Source organism: Tetrao urogallus (genome assembly GCF_951394365.1).
Source record: "Tetrao urogallus genome assembly, chromosome: 1".
Taxonomy (NCBI): Eukaryota; Metazoa; Chordata; class Aves; order Galliformes; family Phasianidae; genus Tetrao; species Tetrao urogallus.
Genome location: NC_136813.1, coordinates 69,031,895 through 69,051,216, shown reverse-complemented (window position 1 = coordinate 69,051,216; position 19,322 = coordinate 69,031,895). Strand labels below are relative to the sequence as shown.

The window sequence follows — 19,322 nt, the reverse complement described above, 5'->3', positions numbered from 1 at the left end:
GTCCACACTGATTTACCATTATAGTCAAAGAAGAGAGTAACTATTTGTAAGACATAACAAATTTGATCACAGAGTAGTTATTATATCTTATCTATCTTTTTCCCCCTAACTATTAGGGTCAATTATGTGTAACATACTGCAGATATCTACATTGCAGGATTCTATGTTTGATGGACATGCCTTCACTGATACTAAACTAAGATCAACATACCTACACTCCAATCCATTTCCTCCACAGCATCACCATATAATCCATGCCTGCTTTTTCCTCTGAACACTTTTGAAGCATATAGAGCAGTATGGACATGAAGATAAGACAGGACAAGAAGAAATGGTGCATTATGGTTCCTGGGGAAAAAGAAAAACAAAACAAATAACTACAATCATAAAAAACTTAGATTTAGTCTATTTTATTTAAAAATTTCGAAGCAGAATTGTTTTGGCAGTGGAGCTCAAAAAAAACCCAAATGAATACTAAGTAGGATAAAGTATCTGATTACAGGGTAAATCCTGAACACACAACAAACACACAGACGGTAAAAATTTTCAACTGAGTGCACGCTGAATTGAATGCATTAAAATAAATAAATAAATAAATAAAATTAATCAATTACTGTTTGCTATCTCTGTAGAAAGAGATTTTATTTAAAGCCAGGAATCTAGCAGATTCTGGCTACAAGAATCTATTAGTTTTAGAAGTATATGTTTAAGAGCCCTAATGCAACTGCTGTCCAGAAACATACCCATTTAGTACAATATGCATATGTATATACAGTCACTTTCTTCAACAAGGTCGTATGGGAGGTAATAAACTAACTAGACTATTGTAAGAACCTGGGCCAATATCATAATATCAGACTGTACCAAACCAAATATACTAGCACTTCCTCCTTTATCCAGACTAAGGTTTATGACAAAATCTTCTCCTGTTATTTAATGAGGTATTTTTATGCATATAATTAGCACGTAACAATAGAAATACATTGCATTTTTATAAGCTGCATCAAGGCATAAATATTTTTAAAATGCATATTAATACAAAGGAATTGTTCTCCTCTCACTGTAATAAAGTCTCCATTGTTTTAATTCTACTTCTTGAACTGAGATGAAGGAGTGCAATAAACAGACTCTGTAAATTTTGCTGTTCATGTGATACGTCAACATGATATTTACGATCAGTTCCAGCAGGCTGTGAAAGAAAAGCTCAAATAAGAACATTTCTTTATGCATTATTTATAGAACTTTACTTTAAAGCGTGCAGTACCAGCTAAATTTACTACTATACGCTGTAACAACATTTGTAATGCATTACACATACTGTAAATTTCAGTTGAATCACAAGAGCACTACCCAGAGAACTTGTCTGAATCTCACCTTAAGACACTCAGCTAATCATAGAGCACTTTTGGGGTTATTTACTGTATTTTCCCTTGTCACTTCTCTGGTGGATTATATATATGATTCATGCTAACATCAAAGGAAAACCAGATAGTTCCTCATGCAGTTAGTTCATCCATCTTTTAAAGGGATGGAAGAACAATCCAGATGTGCACATGCAAATTATTCATTTAAAAAATATGTATTCTAATCTATCAACAAACTTCATAAAAGAGATTCATATGACATCAATATTTTGATCGATATTTTGAAGGAAAATTAAATATAGTATGTTTTGATGTATTTATCTTCTCTCATGGATTGGATTTGTTCTGGCAGAAGTTGCATGGTTAAAACTTTCTTATTGACACAGGCAGCAATGAACAAATACAAAAAGGTAAAATTTTACCTAGATTATTCATTGGATAACAGTGTTTCTGGCTGGGAAGTTTTCTCCATAAATATATCTCCTTTTTTAAAAAGAGGTCAAGTAATCACAGAATAAATAGAGTATTTATCATGTGGGAAATTGAAAAGGAATATTTGAATTCCCTCCAGATAACTTTTCATATATATCCTTTATGATCTCAGTACTGATAAATGTATTACAAAGTAGAGATTCCCAAAAATAAAAATATAATATTTCTCATAAAATATACATTTACCATGAAGTTTGTATTGATTGTTATTTGGTAGGTCATATGTGTGGGAAATTTTCATTATTGTAGCAAAAATAATAAAGGAGGCTTCTGAGTCAATTAAAAAGACTGAAAATGTCAGCATTTCAAATAAAAAAGATGTACATGTATAAATTTAATGTTTTTTATGTGTCTTAACCTAACACTGACCCTTCATTAAAGAACATTTCTGCAAGGCAGTTGTTTCGTTGCTTTTTACAATCTCAATTCTTTTACTGCATCTTAATCTTTAGCTTTTTCCTAAATCACAGTTCACTGAATTGAGTGCAGTACATAAATTTTAGGGTGGAATACCACAAAAAAATACACTTTTTACTTGTAACAGTGCAGGCATGATTTACTTTTCATGCAAACTGTCTTGTTCTGATTTTACAGATTGTGCATACTTGTAAATGTATATGTGTATTGCTAAAGTAAGTCATTTTCAAGATACAGCAATTCTTTTCTTTAACGGAACTGATATAAAGATCATACTTTCATAAAAGGCATCCAATCAATGTCTAACATACAGGGGCACTAAATCATTCTCTCCTTTGCAACCCAAATTGACAGGTTCTGATTGACAGCTCACTGTCAGCTGGAGAAGTGTTTCACCTATTAATATCCTATAAAAGATCACAGGCAGCTATTTATCTCCTGCCAAAACTCTTTGAGGAGAATTATAAAAGACTACTTTTAATATGACCTTGAAATGGAATGACAATATCAGCTAGTAGGTAGGAGAGATATCTGACAATAACAGCTTCATTCTCCTGAATCACTTCAGTAAACAGCTCCTTCAAAGATGTATCATCACTATCTTTTACACACTTCAGACACAGGGAACTTCAGCTTCTAAAGATCTGAGGTTCACTTACTCAAATCTAGCAAGGAATTTTTATCAAAACACAAATCACATTCTTTTCAATCTACTGAATAGCAAGATAAATTACGTGGTTCCAACTTATGACATTCCTTAGAATACACGTATCTGACATTGAAAACATCTAAATGCATCACACTGCTGGTAATACCACTGCACTATATAGTATTAAATTCTGCTTATTTACTGTGAGGAGTCTTTGTGTCATTCAAATATTTAATTCAGGCTTGAGCTATTAAAAGGACAGCTTTAATATGAAGTCACCCCTCACCTAACAGATCCTTAACTCTGTTGTTCTTGTTATTTCATTTCAAGTATTTGCTGAACTAAAAGCTCCCTGGGTACTTCTGTTTGTCTTCGTAAGCACTGATGTTCATCCAAAACCACTGTGGCAGAGCAATAGGCAAGGTTTGGTATTTGTAGGCCTGTGGCTGTCAAATCAGAGGGACATTTTCTGCATGATTTAATTCTGGACATTAAGTGGGAACATGACATGACAGGGCTTAGTTTTACTTGCCCTCAATAAACTCTATATTAATCTTTAATACGATGAACAAGTACTACCTTTCTGAACAAAAAACTTCTGCTAATGTAAAATTGTCCTCAAATTCCATCCTAAAGTACTAAATTTTTAAGCTACAGATTCTATAGTGGTGAAAGTATTCACAGCAGCTATGAAAGTAGACATACGTACCTTTGCCCGAAAATCATACAATGAATGGCTTTGGGTTGGAAGAGACCTTAAAGTTCATCCAGTTTCACGCCCCCTGCTATGGGTAGGGTTGCCACCCAGATCAGGCTGCTCAGTTCCCCATCTAACCTGGCCTTGAACACCTCTAGGGATTCAGGCGTTCTAGGGCATTCATATTTTCTTTGGGCAGCTAGTGCCCATGCCTCACCAACCTCTGAGTAAAATCATCCCTCTGAACAGCTCATCTAAATTTCATCCTTTTCTGTTTAAAACCATTCTCCTTTGTCCTAAAACTATCAGACCATGTAAAAAGTTGCTTTCCACCTTGTTTATAAGCTCCTTTTAAGAACTGGAAGGTCACAGTGAAGTCTCCCCAGAGCTTTCTGATCTCCAGGCTGAACAAGCTCAGGTCCCTCAGCCCTTCTTCAAAGGAGAAGTTCTCCAGATCTCTGACAATCTTCATTGCACTCCTCAGGAAACACTTCAACAGTTCCATGTCTTTCTTGTGCTTCATGTCTATTGAGCTAGACAAACACTGTGCTTTATTAAAATCTTGATTTCAGTACAACATGCCAACTGCCTAATATTAACACCTAGTGACACATGGAAAAATTCCAAACAAGTCTGCTAGAGTAGATGAAAATAAATCTAGATACGTGACAGTCTTTCAAGCACTGAAATAGAATAGATAAGTAGTTTAAAAAAAGTAATAATAACTACTATCACAAATTTTGAACATTATGGCTATGTAATTTATGACTGGAAAAAAAAATCTGCATGAAAATTTCTGAATATCATCTTTACTATTAAAACAAGATACCACCTTCACCTTAAAAACAAAATGTTATTAATTGTCATCAGCTATCTGAATTTGTTAGGAGAGAGATTCTGTAACATAGAGTGATACTTCTGTCTTACTGGTTTCTAAGATATTAAAAAAAGGTTTGGCATTTTCTAATTTGGATTGTTTGTGCCACTGGTTATCTATTAAAGGATATGCTGAAAAGACATGAGTGACAACCACACTGAACTTAAAATGAAATAATTAGCATCCATTTGACTTTCAGATATACTATAATGTCTAGAGAATATTTTGATATGTTTAAAATATGTACATGCACTTGCTCTTGGGGAAAAGTAAAATTAGAATTAACATACAGTGAGTTGACCTGGCCACTTACAATTACAGTGAGCAATTAAATTAATATTTGTTTGCATACATCAGATCTTTCATATGAAATTGTACATATTCTTCTGCAGTGTTATTTCCAAGTTCAATATTGTATTTACTCTTTCTCTCTACCTATGAGCAAATAAAAAGAGTAATAAATATATACAAGACCAAGGAAGAAAAAATACTGTCACCCTTCCAAAAACAGAGTGAAGAAGAGTAAGCATAACAATGCATAGCTATTCTGTGAGCAAATTCTAAGGATTGAAAAATATCAAAACTGATGACTAGATATTGATAGATAGATAGACAGACAGATAGACAGATAGATAGACAGATAGATAGACAGATAGATAGACAGATAGAAGTCATAAAGTTGACAGTATGATAGACATAATTAGAAAAGAGAATAATTTCAAGAAAATCCACTGCCTGAACTCTGAAGAGCTTACAAAAACAGGTAATAGGTATAATAAACTTACATAGATAAAATATCGATTTTATGTTATGTGTTGTCTTTTTAATGCACATAACTACATATATATATATACACATATAAAATTGCATGCGTACATGTCTGCTGTTAAAACCTTTTTGTTTCATGATTGCCATTCCACTACAAATGGCCAAAGTCAGTAGATAAGTTATAAAAGCAATGGTCTGTGGATACACTGACATGATGTCAGAGCTAGTGTGTCAAAGCAAATATTGATTTTGTTGCTCACAATATTATACTGGGCAAATCAGTTCAGTGTATATACTCACACTTTTCCCCAGGAGCAAGTTTTATGGCCATATACTTACATATGAAATCACAACAGGGCACAATTAAGATTGCTTGGGTGCTCTAATGGCTTCTCAACACCCTAATATGTTTGGATATATTTTTTTAATCTAGCTTTGACTCTAAACTGTCTGGTTTATAATTCTCAATACAATTGCAGAATTCCTGTAATGAAGTTTATTGTAAATTACTAATATATGCTATTAACCTTCACTTCAATTCTAAATAACTGTTGTCCAGAAATGACTCTGAGAATGGAGGCCAAGTGCTAGCTGATGAAAAGCCTCAACCTCCAGCTGAGTCAACAGAGCTGTGCTTACACAGACCATATTTTGTTTAGCCAGCTTTAAACTTTGACTAAGTTATGTTTTGTGTGCATTATGAGAATGAATAAATAGTGTTACCACTTTTTTAGCATTCATTCTCAATCTTGAATTTACCTGTTTTGAAACTATCGTTTTACTGACAATATGTTGAAAGCAATATATAATTCAGAGATCTTCAAAACACTGTGAATTGCTACAGCAAATTAATAGACTTATACAAAAAGGCAGAATCTCCCTACATATACATACAAAAAGAGACATTTTAAACCACCAAAACCTTGGTCGCTAACTCTCAAAAACTTCCACAGGTGTGTACATGTGTTCTTGAGTGCATTTATAATAAACAAGTATTACATTGCTAAACTTATTAAAATCCAAATGAGAAAATACATTTATCTATCACCATTAACCAGAGGAAATAATGATGCTTTAGTTTAATTTTGCTTACTCATGAGAGTTAAAGAAATCTGATTTAAAAGATGTTTTCTTTTTGGTGTTGTGAGTAGAGCTAGCCAAATCAAATATTTATAATGAATGAAATGACAGAAAAAACGCAGTAGATAAAGACTTTAGATAGGCATTTTTTTTCCTAGCAATATTGCTGACTACCACGTCCCGTCATTAAGTTCATAAAAATTACCCATTGATTCTTTGGTTTAAGTTTGCATTCAGCAATGATATCATGTGAATGTATTCATAGTTACTACTGGGTGCAGTTTTCATCATTTAATGGATGCACCAAAACAATGATGAGGAGCAGTTTCTCATTCCAGAGAACTTATAAAGTACAACTCCACATTTTGCTTTCATACAACTAAGTCACATTACAAAATGCTTTTCATATTTTTGGTTACCTGAAATTCCGAATAATGAAAGTCCTAAAAAGTGTTAGAAGTTTAATATATATATTTTTAAACATTTTTATTCTGAAATGAATAAACATAAAAAGTTTGTAGTTTCTATAGAGAAATTAATGACATACTGTTGGAAAAAAAAAAAAAAAGAGATTAAGACAAAGTAGAAAGTGATGGCTTTCCTCTACACATGCATACACTTTGTTGTAAAACTGTCACTTGACAGTGATTAACTTCAGTCATGCTTTAAAGAAAAAAATGGTAATCTACTTTTTAGGAAGCAATGTCATTGTAAATTGCCATCATTAATTCAAACCACAGCTAGAAACCTACCTTTCTATAAACCGTACAGCTTCTGTTGTCAGCCTCTGAGTAAGATTCTCATAGGATAATGGCTGCTGGATTATCTGATGGTCCCTCATTAAAAAGCAGTTCAGGTGTCGGAAATGATAAAAGAAAAAAATCAAAACTGCAAGTGAAATACAGGTTATTAACAGAGAGATGCCTAGTGCTTGGAAAGGTACTTTGAAGAAGCCAATATAATGCACTACTGCCAATGAGACCATGGTGACTCCAAGGATTTGGATTAGGATGACAAGGTACCTCTGAACCCCTTTTAAAAACACGCTGCCTTGGCCAGGCTTGCAGTCTCTAAGGTTGGTCACAGTAAGCCCATAAAAGTAATCAAATCCATGACTGAGGGGGTGGTGACAGAAGTCATTATTGCTTTCACAGTTCATCCCAAGATGCCACTTTCCTACAAAGAGAGGAGAACAGTAAGTACTTTTGTAGTTAAATAATCAAACTTACATTGTGAGCTATTTCCAAATATGAAACTGTCACTACCTGATACTGCCCCAGCATTTATTGTGTGGATCCCTATTTTCTATATAACTCTCTTCACACATTCATCAAATAATTTGTTTCATATCTGTTCCTCTTTTTAGCTGGAATTAGTTTGGTACTGCTCTTGAAGGAGACCATTAAATTCTGAGTGGGCCAGCAGGTCACTGAAGAGCAGAAGAGCTCTAACACATATTCAGCTTTGAAAATGAAGCCTTTGTGCATGTGTAGTTAAGTCATAGAATAAAAATAACACTGGTTTGTAGTGGCTGCTGCTTTCTGAGAAAGAAAGAATGCAGAGTTATTTAATACCTTATCTGGCAAATCACTCATATTTGACTACTTAAAGAAAATAGAAAAAGACAGTAGCAGAAAATAAAAATAATGAAATTACTAAAGCATTAATTATTTAAATAATTACCAATTCTCTGAAATTGCATTATCCCTCACTATATATATAAATATATTTTATATGGATATATGAAAAGTAACTCATAATTAGCAAATTGCTACAGAATACTACAGCTCACATCAGTTTGTTTGAGTAGGAGATTATTCTAATTCTGCAGTAAAGTTGGACACAGACACAAAGAAATAGTGGAAATAATGAATCTGATTTGCATTATAGTGATATAATCTATTTTGTGCTGATTAAAGTAAGTATTTAGATAATTCTTTCTATGACTCGAGGATAACACGTTATCATATTCTTTTGCATTGCTTAGCACAATGGATCCAACTGCTTGGTAGCTTTTATTTAAATTCCAATGCAAAATGAAGAAAACTTAAATAAGCCTCTAACCATACATTAACATTAGAGCAATGCTCTTTGGTATCACCAACAAAATGTTGAATATTTGACAAAACTTTCAGTGTCACCTTTGATAAAACAAATGGCAATTTATATTGCTGGGCCAAACCTAGCTCAAACAAATTTGAAATATTTTGTTGCAAACATTTCTGGGTACGCTTAGTAGAAAATACATGAAAGGAATAAAGCATACATAGACATCTCCCCTTTCTCTTACCACTTCAGCAAAAGCCATTACATATCTGCAAGAAAGAATCCTGATTGCAGGCAGAGCATCTCCCACATTTGGCAGTAATGAATGAGGGGAATGCAGTATGAAAGAGCACGAAGATGAGGATCAGTTCTGATATTTTGAAACAATACATAGCAAGCAGGTTTAGCATCATTACTTCTTCATAAATAGCTAAACTATGGAAATGAAAATACCATAGTAATCTTTAGTCTAATTGAATGTTCTAAATCTCCTACATACCTAGATGGCCTTTGATTAGAAATACTTCTGTGTATTAGAGAAGCAGTTAGAAATGCATTTTCAGGTATGCTTAACATGGCAGTGAAATGGAAGCCTTCTACAACTTTCTTGCATCACATCAAGATTTTTACTACTTTTTATTGTGATAGGCTTCTACATCTAGCAGATGTACTGAAGCAATGCTTTCCATGGACAGAATGGCTATAGTATCTCCTTTCACTTGACCCAGCAAACGTTGTGAACAAAATCAGAAAAGTTTTACTGAATTTTCAGACAGTAGAAATGGTACAATAAAGGATTATCGAAGACTACAAGTCTAAATTTCATTGCCAGTGACCCAAGGCATAGACTTTTGAAAATAAATGTTTCAATTTTTTCTCTCTGAGAAATAATTTTCAAGCCCAATATGTAGCAAATTCAGCATCAAGCCATCCTCATAAAGTCAGATAACTGAAATAAATATACGGGCTTATAGTCATGAATATACAATAATCTTAAAGTTTAATTTTTTTAATTTCCTGCTTACATTTGTTAAACTGAAAACATCTATAAACAGATGTAAAAAATATAAGGAAGTCAAATAAACCATATATACTTCAAGGTGATTTATTATGATAAATAAATACAATTGTTTAAACTGTGGCAATAAAACTAGACATTGCAAGCCAGAAGAGAAGAATCTTGCAATAAAACATTAAGGACAGTGTAAAACTTACCAGCAGTTTTCTAGCAAGCTCAACAAATTCTTCTACAACCAAGATGAACTTGGCCTTTAGAAAATATTTGTTTGAAGCAACTGAAACCATACATAGCAAGCATACAGAGCAAGCTGGCAAGGCAAAGGAACCACATAGGTTCTAATTATACCAGCAACTGTGACTGAAAGACAAAATTGTCATTTTTAAAAGGCTGATGAAACAGAGTGCTTTGATAGGGTTTGCACTACTGTCAAAAAGTAAGTAATGGTTAGGTACACAATTTTATTTTATTTTTTTTTTCCTTCTTTAGTTTATCATTCCTTGTGATGATGTTTTTTTGCAAAAGTAAAGTTTCACAGTTCGGACCAGCCATGCATCATACAAATTTCAGCAGATTCTACCAAGCTTCTGAGTGAAATTTATGCTGTTAATTCTTCATGATGAGTTCTTTGATAGTTTGAAACCTAGTTTTTTTCATTATCCTTCTACCACAACTAAAATTTTTGCAGTGCAAAAGCAATGCAATGAAAGAAAAGTGGATGTCAGAAGGAAGTCCAGTATAGCTAAAAAATTCCATTTTGAACTCAGATTTCAGATCTTGGAATGCTGGGTAGGCTGTAGCAATACATGTTTTCCTTTGCTTTTCCCTCAGACAGCTGAAAAGAGAGCAATCTGAAGGTTGCATTATATATGCTGATGTATTTCCTTTGTATCTTTTTCTGATCCACAGATAAAAGGTAAGATACAAAATGCAGACCAAGAAGCAAATAAAAATATTTTATATGCTCCAAGAAATGTATTTATATGAAATACATAGTAATTATGATAATATGAAATATTTGTGCATATGTTATCAATACTGCAACATTGTCATTGAATCACAGAATCATAGAATCACAAGGTTGGAAAGGACCTACAAGATCATCTAGCCCAACTGCCCTTCTAGCACCATTACTACCCACTAGGCCACAAATCATAGCTCATCATCCAGAAGCCTTTTGAACACTGTCAGGGACACTGACCTCCCTGAGCGACCATTCCAATGCCTGACCACTCTTTGAGAGAATAAGTTTTTCCTTATGTCTAATCTAAATCTTCCCTGGTACAACTTTTGGCCATTTTCTCAGGTCCTATTTGATGCATGGAAGAAGAGGCCAAAACCCTCCTAATCACAACTTCCCTTCAGGAAGTTATAGAGTGCCACAAGATCTCCCCTGAACCTCCTCTTCTCTAAAAGTAGTTAAAAACTCTTCTGTTAAAAACTGTTTCATTAATTCTACTGCATAGACTCAGACTTTTATTTCTCACTAATGCGATGATGTGTTCAAACATTGCAATGTATCATTCTGGACTAAAGGTACAAATTCCTCTTTATAAATTAGTATTTTTAACTTTGGAGATAATCTACATAACTGTATTTTAAACTCCTTAGAATGCTAGACAATGCACTTGTATGGGAACTGCTGAATCATGGCCTGAATTTCTGATTGATCACCTGAAGAGAGCAATGAGTCAGCCCTAGGAGCACAGGTGAAGGCAATTCACCTGTGATGCCAGAAGGGGTGGAGCCTGGCTCCACTTCTCCTAGACCCATTTAAGAGCTGACTAGCAGCAGGGAAGGATCTCCAGAAAGAGATTCTTCCTTTGGAGTTTTACAATGAGCCCAGGACAAGGATAAGAACTCTATTTTCTTTTTGGTATAATAACCTGCTTAGCCAAAATGTCTTGTTTATTTCATAATTATGACACCTGTATATTCATTGATTGTACAGCACTGAATAATAGTCGTAAGGGAAAGCCGATGTTTAGTAAAGTGTAGTTGAGTAGAGCTGTAGGAAAAACAATATCAACGTATTTATAGCAGTAGCTAAAACAATACTGATCTACCTGAAGTGCATTTTTTTAGGTTATAAGTAGCTATTTCCCACAAAATATCAACCGTTCTTGCTACTACTTACAATCCTTAACTGGTGAAATACTAGAGATTCAATGTATCTAAGTTTTTAAGGAAAAAACTTAGTTTCATTGCAGATCTTCTGAATTAGTCTCCACCTGCTGTTTCTGTAGGAGGTCACCTTCTTTGTGCCACAGGGGAAAAGAAATGAGATAAAAAAGTGTATGCACAACAGCTAAAATATATTCAAAGATGTATCAAGCAAGAGGAAGCACATATTCAGAACACAGACACACACACACACACACAAAAAAAAAAAAAAAGCATTTAGGGAGAAAATGTCCTTAGAGAATAAAGGGGAGAGCAGCTTGGTGGAGGAGAAGAAGAAAAAAAAAAGTGTTGGTACTGGTCTAAGGAACAGAAAAGCTTCCAACTATCTTTATGCCAACCCATCCCAAGAGCAGAATTTGGTCGTTAATTGTTTGGGAATTGCGAGTTACTGAACCAAGCAAAGATTCCCTGGTCTAGAACAGTATGATGTGGTAAGAATACCAGCAGAGACAGAAAATAGTGTCTGTCTATCTAGTCTTCAAATCTACATAATTTTTCTCTCTGTCATTTACATATACTTATCCTCAATTTTAACACTCTTCTTGATTTTTTTGGAAGCCTTCATTATACACTAAGGGTATGGTAATATTACATCTTATGGTTTCATAGCTATCATTCAGGTTGCTTGGAAGAATTGTTCAGTAAGCTTCATGGAGATAACTTCTGGAAATGTAAGAGGCAAGCTGTCATGTTACAGCGAAACTAGTTAAAAAAAGAACATTAACTAGGTCAACTCCAAAAAAAAAATGCTTTGCGTTACAGTGCTTGTCACAAATATAAAATTTTTTTTTTTTTTTTTTTGCAGTATTCTTTAATTGAATATGGAGTTAACTCCAATATGAATATGACAAATTATTAATGGATTTTTCCTCCAGCGTTCAAATATACCCATGCTAAATATACTTATGTTAGGGCTTCTTGTTATTCTGTTTTTGGTCTGGCAGAACATGAAGGTATTTTATACTTTCTAAGACTGACGTACAGATAAGGGGGACTTTTCAAGTTAGGGACATCGGTACTGAACAATCTATGTTATACAGATATTTCTAAAAAGGTTGTATGAATTACTAGCCTTGCTAAAGTCAGATTTTTAAATAAGAAATAATTCCCAAATTATAAGCTTCTGTTACATTTTAAAGTGAAATTGGATGCATTCATCTTCCAAAAGAATGTAGCAACATTGGTGCACGATGTTCTCCAAACAACCATTTCCTTGAAATTCTAGTGAAGAAAAGTACAGTGTGTAGCATTAGTAGTATTTCATAGAAATAAGCTAAACTGTAATCAATGTAGAAAAAATCAATGGCAAAACTAGAAAAAAAAATAAAACACTTCACATTATTTAAAGTGAACTTTTGTGATATTAATTCCAATTCTGTTTAATGGGAATTTAGTGGGATTCCTTTTACTCATCAATACATATTAGTTCATCACTGGATATTATGCTTCATTTAGTTGTTTGAACATTCTGTGAAATACAAGAGAAACGTTTTTTTTCACTAAACATCTACCATATCTTGAGATTATCTATAAATGAGTAAGAAGAAAATACAGACAGCCCAACTAGAACACTATTTTATGAATATCCAAAAACTGGTTAAATGAAATGGAACACACCTCTGTGATGACTTTTGTACTCTGGAATCCTTCATCGTCTCTACTTACATTGAAATATAGTTTATTTATACCAAAAGCTTTTCAAGACTGATTGATTTTCAGTTTATTCACCATGTTAATTTTTGCATCTTGCAAATGAAACTGCAATTGTACAAGAAAATTAGACATACTTACATGATTTGTGTTTCACGTATGCATGGGAATGTGCTCAGCTTTTTGTTGGAAAAAAATCATTATTATGCTGTGGAGACTCTTAATACAGACCCCTAATAATCTACATACAAAACTAAGGTTCTTTTATTCAAAAGAATGAAAAAAATGCTACATACTTATGCAATCTTACCTATTAGAGCTGTTGCATAACCTCTTTGCTTCAGGAGTTTGGAAAATGTTATTTCTTCAGAAGGAAGTCCACCAGAAGAAGCAGAAAATAGGAAGACACCAACTCGTGAAAAAGCAGCCATTCCTGAATACAGTGAGAATGAATGAGACTTAGATAACACGGTGTAACAGTTTTCATTCATTATTTCTGAACTTTTTCTTGAACTTCTGATTTTTTTCTTGAAGTAGTATCATATAAATGACATATTACCAGCAGTCATTATGAAACACAAGTGGCAGATAGTGTCATCTGTTGTCATCTGTTCAGCTGATTTTTTTTCCTGTATTTTTACCAGAAAATGGTAAGTGGAGAAAATGGAAATTCTGTTGCTGTGAACATGGCGTCAGCCATCACACAAAGAGCTGCAAGACCTGTAAGTATTCTAAGATATAACATAACTTGAAGAAGTTGAGCTTGCATAATTTATTTTTCTTGAACATGGGGAAGGAATGGAGTTGAGGACACTTTCCAAGTTCTTCTCCCAAATCTTCCACTTTCCTTATATGTGGTTTTCTTCATTACTTCAAGGTAATTTGAAAGAATGCAGTAAATGCAGGGCAATTTTTCAGCATAAATATCATTAGGTCAAAAAAGAGCAAGAGAGCCTGACTTTAGAAACAGTGTCTAGAGCACTCAGTTTTGGTGGGAGAAAATCAGTACTCCAATAGCCTGAACACACATGACTGACTTCCAGCCTGAGAGTATCAAAGCAACATCAGTCATCAGCTAGTAAGACAACATCTAAATAAGTCACAGTAATCTCTATGCACTGAGAGTCTGAAAACACTAACTTGAGTTTATAAGCTACTCTCAGGATGATGAACTAGAGAGCTCAGGTTCATTAAAATTAGATCACTAGGATTCCAGATGAGAGTTGGCTCAGAGTACAGACAGACAGAACACAGGATATCTATGCAAATCTGTGCAGATGTATCTTCAGGAAGTTTGAATTATGCAACTTGGATGATTGCAGTGCCAAAATTACATGACTGATCTAGACAACCAGAATCTTCCCTCAGGTATTCATTGTGGTTAGAAGAGAAAAAGGCTTGTTAGACCAGTTTATTAAAGTGATCTCTGTCTTTCAAATGCTGACTTCAGATTTTCACCTTGCACAGCAACATCAGTTTTAGTGATCTATGGTTTAGGCAATTTTAGTTGTCTATACACATCTGTATTTCATTTCAAGGTGTATTTTGGTCTCTCTTAACTGAAATCCAAATAATTCCTTTAAGTTATCAGAAACAAATTATAAAACTATGATTTTTTTTTCATCAGTATCTTTCTCTGAGTTTGTGTCTAATCTAATAATATATTTTGAAATATAAAACTCCTAGAGATGCAGAAAAATATTACTTTTTCAAAACTGTGATTCTAGCTTTTTCTATGACAATTTTCTACTAATTCTTTACTAATATTCCAGAGTAGTCTATGTTTAACAATTTCATAATTTCGTTAAGACAGAGTTCAATTTTTGCATGCACATGGAAGTTATTAGGTGTAACTGAGAACAGGCCATTTAAGAACAAAAATCAGTTCAAATGCTAATTTTTCTGAAGAACAAGGTCTATAATGGAAACTGACCTCTGGCTTTACCTACAGTAAATATTAATAGCAATATAACTGTAATAGGTATATAAAATTTTCCTTTGCAGCTGAATGTAATGGAAATTTAGCAAGTTACATTAGCTGGCACTTTTGCAGAAGCTTGTTACATGATTTGAATGAACATGAATGTATCAAGTAGGCTCCAGAGTCTTGCTTTGCTTTCATTCCCAGAAGCAAGGACAGGATGTTTTATCACTAATGAACAAGTGATCTGATTAATGTATAATGATTCCTGCTAAAAATTATGTTGAGAGAATGTTAAAATTGCATGCCTAAGCACAGAGGAGATCAGTCTCAGCACACTAAAATAAACAGGTTCTCAGATTGTCTTTAGATTTGAAATAAGAAAAGTTGTATGCATTCATAGGATACTTAACACTGTGTATGGCAAGATATGAAAGGAAAGATATGAAACAACTGAAGAGGTGAACAGCTCACAGTTTTGGACAGTGGAGGAAGTCGAAGTTTGGCTGCTCCTGCCATTAAACAACCATAGTTCAATCTTTTTTTAGTGTTTTTAAAAATATTTAACTCAATAAAAAGCTTTATATTGTGTGAACTCTTTGGCAGTGAGAAAATCTACCATCTACAGAAGGTTTCAAATGTTGCCCAACTCTCCAAAGCTTGATTAGACACTGAAACGAGTACCTAACCTGGTAAACACATGAGGAAAAAGGCAGAGCAAAAATGCACAGTTTACTGCAAATAAAATAATATATATATATAAATGAAATAGTTGAATTTTACCTGATCTGATAGGGTATCTCCCTGTCAGAAAAGCTGCCCTGCTTGGAGTACACAGTGGTGATGCAGCTAAATGCTGAGTAAGTGTCACTCCTTCTTTTGCTAGCCTGTCAATATTAGGTGTTCTTAAAAAAAAAAAATAATAATAATAATAATTAAAAAATAGAAAAGAGTATACAGATAAGATTATTTAAAAATGAGCATGGTGAGATTAAGATTTTGTATTAGACTCCATGTTATTAATGTTCACAGTTTGACTCTAATATTAGCTACAGGAGCTAACATCCAACCTTCCATATCTGCTTGAGAACCTTGTCATCATGCAGACAAAAGTTGGCTGCTACAGGAGTAAAGCCTGTGCCTTCAGTTCTACAGCGAGAATATTAGAAATGAGAACTGGCCACGAGCTACTGTGTGTTCTGGTACATCACTAACCTACAAGATTAATGACTATAACCTCAAGAAACAGTAATCCTTCCACATAAAAGTTCAAATTTAGTCAGAAATATTAATTTTCCAATAGATTTTTTGCTATCTGCAGCATCATATATGATGACATCATCTATGATAACAAGAAATTTTTTCATACTCCAGAGATGAAATTCTGAATTGTCATAACACAGAAAACACATATTTGAGCTGTTCTGGTTCTCAGGAGTGACAAATATGACAGGAATGGCCCAGCAGGCACTAAGGTGCAGCAGGAGGGCAGGAGGTGCTCCAAGATGGAGCAGCAGCTCCCTGCAGCCCAGAAGAGGGGTAGCGGTGGGGCAGGAAGGCTGGGGGAGCTGCCACTCATGGGGACTGTGAGGGGCAGTGCCTGAAGGGTTCCTCAATACACAGCGTTGGGGCAGTGCTGGGAGAGCTGCAGCCCGTGGGAAGCCTATATGGGATCAGTTTGGGAAGGACAACATTTTCTAATCTGTTAGTAGTTGGAAAAAAATAGATTAATTTATTTTGCACAGAGTCTGTTTTGCCTGTGATGATATTTGGTGAATGATCTCCCTCTCTTTATCTCAATCCATGAACAGTGCAGTGCAGTGCAGAGTAGCCCATCAGAGTTGTTTGCTCAATTCTCTGTTTATGTTTCAACTTTTTGTTTGGATAAATACATTAGCTAATGATGTAATGAATATAAGGTTGAATATTCTATTCTACAGAAAGGTTATTACTTTTTCAACATATAAAAAACATAATACAACCTGTTTTTTGTTGTTGTTGTTGTTTTCATTCATTTTTAATTGATAAATTCTTAGAAAAGGCTAAACACAAAAGCTATGACTCCTGCAGATATATAATTGTACCTTAAAGTTCTGTTCCCATAACATCCCAGATCTCCAATACCAAGATCATCAGCTATCAGTAAAACGACATTGGGATTTGAACCACTGTAGGTATTGACATTATTTATGGCACACTGGAAAATCATTAAAAATAAAAGAAGTCCCATCTTCTTCCTGGTATATAAGAACAAGAGAAAAAGGTAAGAGATAAAGACTTGAAAAAAAAAAAAAAATTCTAATATTATTGCCTTGGATTCTATAGTAGAAGTTGGATTGTCAATTTTTGTTTTGCTTAAGAGATTTTTTTACATTGTTTTCTCTCCAATATTTTTTTAAATTAAAAATGCATATTTTGTTAAACAATAGTCATTCCTTCCAAGCATTTACTGAGTTTTTAAATAAAAACAAATAAGCAGTTAGAACCTCTACGACAGTATATCTATGTATACAGAAGTGCTACAGAGAAATAAATCATTACATTAAATAGCAGTATTTTCTTGAAGTATAAATGTGATTTTAGGAACATAAAAATTGAAATATTTTAGAATCAAAATTTCAAATGTACATTGCAAAAAAATCAATTCTGCTACTGAAGTGAGTGAATAGTTCTTCAGCAAAGGAAAATTCTATTTACACACAGGATAAAATAACATGGCAAAGGAGATAAAAATATGCACTGCAAAATTATTGAAAGGCATGTTTAATAAAAAAAAAAATCACAAATCATGGCCTACAGCAAAACTGTGTAAATGTATTTTTTACAAACAATAATGTTCTATAAAAATAGCTCATGCTTTATCCAACTTCAAACAGGAAGAGTAATGGAATGTACACATTGCTACATTGAATGCTATGAATGCTATTTTACCTACATAGGGATCTGTTTAAACTGACTGTGCTCTGGCTGAATTTGAGCAACATTAGGCTTTGATGGACAGTGCCAAGTACATTCAGCAAAACAGAACACCTTTTTCTTTTACCCCTAGTGATACTTCCATCTTTTCTGGATTCTGGCAACCTTTTTTCAAACACAGTTGAGATATGAGTCCCATCTGCACACCTGCTTATGCTGGGACAAAAAGGAAAATGGAGGACACCTGGCAGGTTCCACTGAGGTAGAAATTTTGAAAGCGAAACAGTAGGAAAAAGAACCAGGAACAAAGATTTCCAGAGAGAATGTGGACAGCAGGTCAAGAAAGGAAAGGTTGTAAATCTGTGAGTTATGGTAGATAAAAGCAAATGGAGAGAACATAAAGAAGTCAGAACTGCAAAAAAGAGTTTGTACAAAGGGACTAAACATCAAGGGAGAGCAATTCATAAATCACTGAGGTGTGGTGGGCAAAAGCATCCATAAGCACCCAGTAGTCACAACTGGTAGAACTTGTTCTGACTTGAATAAAAATCCAGGAAGGAAATTAGAGACCCACCTGAAATAAGAGCCGTGGGTTGAAATGAGGAGAAACAGTAGAGAATTTAAGAAACAGGAAGAGACAGTATGATGGTGGACAGGCAGATAAACTGAGGAAAAAGGTGAGAGAATTGGGACTATGTGGGATAAAAGAGCTGAGCAGCTACAGTTAGGGAAGATGAAGGGAAATGGTTGGGAAGAAGAGCCTCCACAGATAAGACTTGATCGGTTACAAGTGGTGTTTCCCAGGGGTCAGAACTGAGGCCTGTGCTGTTTAGTATCTTTACTGATGACCTGGATAAGGGGATTTAGTGCACCCTCAGTTACTTTGCAGATGACAATGAGGTGGGAGGACGTGTTGATCTGCCTGGAGGTAGAATGGCCCTACAGAGGGGTTTGGACTGGCTGGGTAGCTGAGCTAAAGCTAGAGGGATTAAGTTCAATAAGACCAACTGCCAAGTCCTTCACTTTGGCCACAGCAATCCCAGGCAACAGGCTTGGAGCAGAGTGGCTGGAAGACTGTGCAGACGAAATGGACTTGAGGGTGTTGGTCAACGCTCAGCTAAACATGAGCCAGCAGTGTGCCCAGGTGGCCAAGAAGATGAGTGGCATTCAAACTTGTGTCAGAAATAGTGTTGCCAGCAGAAAAGCAGAGTACACGACCCTCTGTACTCAGCACTTGTGAGGA

The 19,322-nt window shown here is 34.5% G+C and overlaps 1 protein-coding gene across 1 annotated transcript in view; it reads right to left on the bottom strand.

Annotated features, from left to right (window-relative positions):
• STS (steroid sulfatase) overlaps window positions 1-17,399 on the bottom strand; it is a gene marked incomplete at its 3' end in the record, with an annotated part of 81,026 nt that extends 63,627 nt beyond the window's left edge. The window contains exons 1-5 of the mRNA XM_079549546.1: window positions 17,248-17,399; window positions 15,947-16,068; window positions 13,553-13,675; window positions 7,097-7,520; window positions 212-348 (exon numbers count right to left, since the gene is read on the bottom strand). Coding sequence (XP_079405672.1) covers window positions 212-348; window positions 7,097-7,520; window positions 13,553-13,675; window positions 15,947-16,068; window positions 17,248-17,393 — 952 coding nt within the window. The 5' untranslated portion in view covers window positions 17,394-17,399. The remainder of the gene's footprint in view (window positions 1-211; window positions 349-7,096; window positions 7,521-13,552; window positions 13,676-15,946; window positions 16,069-17,247) is intronic.
• Between the last annotated feature and the right edge of the window lie 1,923 nt (window positions 17,400-19,322).